This window comes from Impatiens glandulifera, chromosome 3, assembly GCF_907164915.1.
Source record: "Impatiens glandulifera chromosome 3, dImpGla2.1, whole genome shotgun sequence".
Lineage (NCBI taxonomy): Eukaryota > Viridiplantae > Streptophyta > Magnoliopsida > Ericales > Balsaminaceae > Impatiens > Impatiens glandulifera.
Genome location: NC_061864.1, coordinates 20,661,893 through 20,667,892, shown reverse-complemented (window position 1 = coordinate 20,667,892; position 6,000 = coordinate 20,661,893). Strand labels below are relative to the sequence as shown.

General features: G+C 37.5%; 1 protein-coding gene across 3 annotated transcripts; it reads left to right on the top strand.

Annotated features, from left to right (window-relative positions):
- Nucleotides 1-347: 347 nt before the first annotated feature.
- LOC124931393 (phospholipase A2-alpha) lies at nt 348-2,070 on the top strand. Of its 3 annotated transcripts, none has more exons than XM_047471844.1 (5): nt 348-520; nt 596-636; nt 730-772; nt 863-988; nt 1,733-2,070. In XM_047471844.1, exons 1-5 carry the CDS (start codon nt 502-504, stop codon nt 1,906-1,908), a joined length of 405 nt encoding a protein of 134 aa, XP_047327800.1. In that variant the 5' UTR covers nt 348-501; the 3' UTR covers nt 1,909-2,070. The 3 variants fall into 3 exon arrangements, with proteins under 3 accessions (XP_047327800.1, XP_047327801.1, XP_047327799.1); XM_047471845.1 differs by having other exon boundaries at nt 349-520; nt 620-636; XM_047471843.1 differs by having other exon boundaries at nt 349-636.
- The last annotated feature ends 3,930 nt before the right edge of the window (nt 2,071-6,000 follow it).

The following is a 6,000-nucleotide window of genomic DNA, read 5'->3' as shown; positions in this document are numbered from 1 at the left end:
GTAAGAGGCTCAAATTTTTAGTATCATACATTTACTTGAAATAATTAAACCGATCTTATAACTAATCAAACAGATTTTGGAAAATTGACATTAACAATTAAGATGAATTTTTTGGGTATGAAAATCATTTATTTGAAAAGATAAAATAATTATAGTAGTTATTTAGAGCTGTATTTTTGTTAATTTAAAATTGAAATAAAATTAAAAATTAGTAAAAAAAAATATCTGTTTTGGCCATATGTTTTCTGTGGAGGTAAGATTAGAATACTATCACGAGATGATAAAAGACAAAATAATAATAATAATAATGATCATAAAAAAAAACTAATCTTTCTTCTTCTTCTTCTTCTCTCCGTGTCCGTGTATTTCTCTGCGATTGATAACAAACAAAAGGAAACCCACATGGAAGTTTTACATCTCTTCCACTTAAACAGAGCATCACGGAATCCTACACTGTAATTGCATCAGTCCCCATCTCTTTTTTCTCTGAATCTCCTTCTAATGGCTTTACAGAAGGAATGTAAGTTTGTTGTTGTTCTTCTTCTTCTTCCATTTTCAATAATCTCCCTTAATTTCTGTGTCTTACCCATACAAGCCCTCAATGTCGGCATTCAAGCAGATTCCGGGCTCTCATTGGTCAGTTCTCTCTTCTCTATTTGATCACTCACTATCTTGTTTGTTTCGAATCATCATCCATGATCTGGGTTTGGATGAAAATTGAATTTGAAGGGTAAAGAATGCAGCAGAAAGTGTGAATCTGAGTTCTGCAATGGTAATTCATGATTTAGAGAATGATACAAATTTCTTGAACTATATCTATGTTGAAGAATAATGATTGGATTGGATTGAATTTGATTTGCAGTTCCTCCATTTCTGAGATATGGAAAGTATTGTGGATTACTTTATAGTGGATGCCCAGGGGAGAAACCATGTGATGGATTAGATGCTTGTTGTATGCAACATGATAATTGCATTCAATCTAAGAACAGTATGTCTTCTTCTTCAATCTCTCATTCTCTTCATATGTTCTTGAATCTTGATTCATATATACTAATTGCTGGTTGATTCAAATGGTGGGTCATTAAGAAACACATCATTATTATCCTGGATTTGAAGTGAGTTAGATCAAGATTAGTTTATTAGAAACTAATCATCTTGATGATAGTATGATATTTGGTTTGGATCTATATGATCACATATGAATTCATGTTTGAATCTAGAAATCTTAAAGATAAGGTATTTATTAGATGATGTCTTCACAAATCTTGAATTTAGTGTTTTTGTGTGTGTTTTTATTTGGTATAAAAATCACAATTTTGATATGTTCTCAATAATTATAATTTTTGAAAAATATAACAAGTTCAAGATGAAAAACATATATCAAATTGGCAAAATATTTTGTAATTAAAATGATCTAACTAGGGAAAATTTAACCATTGAGTTCGACTTAGGGTTGATTGAAATTTCCATCCCTAGGGCTCCCGATAACTTGAGAAAATCGGTTTTGAACTTGTACAAATTTTATGATACAAGAATTTTATTAAAGCTACCATTGATTGATATGAAGGCTAGTTATTACAATACTTCACTAACTATGTTTGATTCTCATGATTGGAAGTTGATGGGTAGTGTTAGTTTTCTTAAAGAATAAACTTTTTTTTTTATTTTTTTCTGATAAAGTGATACAAAGTGAAGTGAGATTAGATTATAATTTATATGTGATGTTGTGTAGATGACTATCTAAGCCAAGAATGCAGCCAGAAGTTAATAAACTGCTTAGCTCGGTTCAAGAAATCGCGGGCTAGCACCTTTAAGGGGAACACTTGTTCGGTTGAAGAAGTGACCAAAGTTATAACCGTCGTTATGGATGCAGCACTTCTTGCTGGTCGATATCTCCATAAGCCTTAAGATCGAGTATCTCCTTTGCTGCTGGTCCTTTTGTTGTTGTTGTTGTTTGTTTGTTTTCTTAAGAACTAAAACATGAATTTGCTGCAAGATTTCTCTATCGAATTTGTTCTTAGATCGACATTGAAACTATGTATCAATAAAGTTGTCGCCCCCTTACAACCTCGTTTGTGCGATTCTGGCTTGAGTTGAGATGTATACAGGTTAGTCGGGATGCCCTGATCATAATAATAATAAAAAATAATACTTTTAGCAAATATTGAGATTACAAATCATAACCTAGATGAAAGAAAAATCCATGATATATAGGGTAGATGAACAATTTTTGTTTTTCTAAATGATCTTGATATGAAACTGGAATTCATGAACTTACAAATATGAATTCTTAAGTTCTAAGAGTAATATAATCATTAAGATAAACGTGATAAAATAATGTTTGACTTGATTTACATTAAACAATGTTTCAATTTTTTTTTTTTTTTTTAAACTCATTAAAATAAGAGTCTTCATTTCATTAGACAGACCAATGTTCTTTTTTGGGATAATAATATATTTTAATTTTAAAATGTTAAAGTTTGTCTCACCCTAATTGGGTTTTAGAAGTTAATAAAAGTGGTGGTTGAATGTTAGGTTAACTTTTAACATGAATCAATAAACTATGATAATAATAAAGGTGTATTAATATACATGTCTTATTTAATGTGATTTATTTGGGTAAAATTTAAATTAAAAATGATAGTATACTATCCTATCAACTTACAAGTTCTTTTTATCAAATTGTTGACTAAAATTTAAAATTAATTTTTTATTAAAATATTTTAAAAATATATGTACAAAATATTAAAATGCTGTGAAGTTTGACAAGTCTCAAAATTAATATTTTTTTCTTTTTTAAACTAAATTATATCCAATTAATATAATTATTTTCTACTTTATTTTTTAAACGAGACCTAAATAAAATTCTATCTTATTTTATAAATTATTGACAAAATAATAATCATATTTAAATATTATTTAAAATTAATATTTATGAACCTATTAAGTTTAAGGAAGACATCGACGACAGATTTGTGAAAACATAATTTTTTCTAAAAAATATGATATTATCTTATATATTTTTAATATAATTTATTATTTTATTTATTTAATTATTAAAAAAAATCTTAAAATTTACTTATTTAAGTTCACTCTAACTTCTTTTAACTCCACTCACCTTTGAATTTTAGGTTCGATCCTGCATTGGGGAGATCGAAAATTTCTAATCCATTTCTGTTTTAATTAGTGATTGAAAATGTGATGCGGTGCGAGTCGAAGAGTCGTTTATGCGAAAGTTGCAGCATCCGAAAATATCTCGCAAGTGTCAGATTTCGACGATTGCCTAGTGTTTTTCGGGCGGAAATGTTTAGGGGCTCAAAATCGCATTTTTATTAGTTTCGGGTGTTTTTTGCAATTTATTAAAAGTTGTTTATTTCTTTTGCAAGCTAGGGTTTGAGTATTTAAAGAATCTTAAAACACTTTGTTATGGGAAGATTATTAATCAGAAAACGAGGTTTCCTCAATATCTATCGACTTTCGGTATTCGTAAGAATCAACGAATCTTGATAAAAGTTCATCCTAGCCACGCACGCTGCATCAGTTGGTATCAGTTTCCAGTCGACCCTGAGGTATGCCGCCCCGAAGACAGCCGCGCAACCCTACCCCTGGTGCTGATGATGGTGACCTTGCTGAGTTGCGACGTGAAAACGCTGAGTTTCGCCGTGATAACGACGATTTGAGGCGGCAGGTTGAATGGTTGACGCAACGGATGGATGCATCTATGCACATGCACCACCCTGAAGATGATGTTACGATGACAGATGAAAACCCTCTCGGTGGTCTTCGGAATCGATCCCCTGAACGCCCCAATCATCGTTGGGAGCAGGCTTTCAGGGTGGACATCCCTAAGTTCGATGGTAGTCTACCACCAGAAGAGTTTATTGATTGGCTTTCTCAGGTTGAAGAGATTCTGGATTTCAAGGAAGTTCCTGCAGATCGTCGTGTACCCCTTGTTACGATCCGCTTACATGGTCGTGCACAAGCATGGTGGCAGCAGTTGAAACAGACACGTGTTCGTCATGGTAAGGCAAAACTCACGAATTGGGACAAATTCAGGAAGCATATTAGGGCTGCGTTTCTACCATATAATTACGAACGTAACCTGTACCAGCGGTTCCAGAATCTTCGTCAGGGTTCTCGTTCCGTGGATGACTATTCCACTGAGTTTTACACCTTTGTGGCTCGTGTTGACCTGTCTGAGTCCCCTCTCCAGTTGGTTTCTCGCTATATTGGTGGCCTTCGCCTCCAGTTACAGGATATTTTGAATATGTTTGATCCTTTGACTGTTTCTGAGGCACATCAGCGTGCTTCACAGGCTGAGAAACAGCTAGCCAGGCGCGGTTCGGGCAGCTTTGGAAAACAGGTTGTCCCCACTAGTGGCATTGGTTCTTCTTCCCAGCCGGCCCATCCCACCCCAGCCCCCCCTCGCGGCACTACAGCCCCCCCGCAGGGACGTCCCGGTGGCTTGCGTTGTTTCAATTGTGGTGAAGTTGGCCATCGCCAAGCAGAGTGTCGCAACCCAAAGTCCACCAATCGTGGTCTTTGTACTGAGGTGGATGATCCTGACTCTGCTCTTCCTTCAGATTCAGCGCCAGTGTATGATGTTTATGATGATGAGGCAGCGGAGGAGTATGTTTCTGATGATGTTGGCCCCCTTTTGGTGATTCGTCGATCATGTTTAACCCCTCGTGCTCCTGACAACGAGTGGTTACGTAATAATCTGTTCCATTCCACTTGTACCATCGGTGGCAAAGTTTGCACCTTCATCATTGATGCTGGGAGTTGTGAGAATGTGATTTCTGAGGTTGCAGTTTCGAAGCTGGGTCTGTCCACTGAATCTCACCCCAAGCCTTATCGTCTGTCCTGGCTGAGTCAAGGTACGGATGTTACAGTTTCCAAGCGCGTACTTGTTAATTTTTCCATTGGTTCCCATTATCGTGATGTTGTATATTGTGATGTGGTTCCTATGGATGCTTGTCACCTTTTACTTGGTCGCCCTTGGCAGTTTGATCATTCTGTTATACATGATGGGCGTGCTAATACCTACACGTTCTTATTTCATGGTACCAAGATTGTGTTGATGCCAAATCAGCCCAAGAAGGGTGCTGCCCCCACTCATCATGCGTCCCCCCCTACCACCTTGTTGTCTCGGGGTCCTTTTCAGACCGCCATGGTCGAATCGGGCATGGTGTTTGCTCTATTTTGTTCGCTGATTACCTGTGGTGCTAGTTCTGAGGTGTCTATTCCAGTGCAGCCGCTGTTACAGGAGTTTGCAGATGTTTTTCCTGAGAATCTGCCTTGTGCCTTGCCTCCTTTGCGTGATATCCATCATCACATTGACTTGGTTCCAGGTGCTGCCCTACCCAACCGTCCTCATTACCGCATGAGTCCCAAAGAACATGAAGAGTTGCGTAGACAGGTGGAGGACTTGCTGGCTAAGGGACACATTCGAGAGAGCCTTAGTCCCTGTGCTGTCCCGGCCCTTCTTACCCCAAAAAAGGATGGGTCTTGGCGTATGTGCATTGATAGTCGTGCTATCAACAAGATTAAAGTGTGTTATCGGTTTCCTATTCCCCGGTTGGATGACTTGTTGGATCAGTTGGGTGGTACTTCTGATCGGGACACTCGCTTTGTGAGTCACTTTTGGAGGAGTCTTTGGCGTTTGGTTAATACTCAGCTGAATTTTAGCAGTGCCTATCACCCGCAAACTGATGGCCAAACTGAAGTTGTTAATAGGTCTTTGGGGAACCTTCTGCGCAGTTTAGTTGGGGATCATCCTAAGGCTTGGGATCTGAAGCTGCCTCAGGCCGAGTTTGCTCACAATCATGTTGTTAATCGCTCCACTGGTTTCAGTTCTTTCCATGTGATTTACGGGCTGTCTCCGCGTGCTCCTCTTGATTTGTTAGCGCTGCCCAGCAAAGTGCGTCCTCATTCCACTGCTGCGGATTTTGTTGGTCAGTTGGCTCAGGTTCATCAGACCACTCATGACCGCTTGGTTGC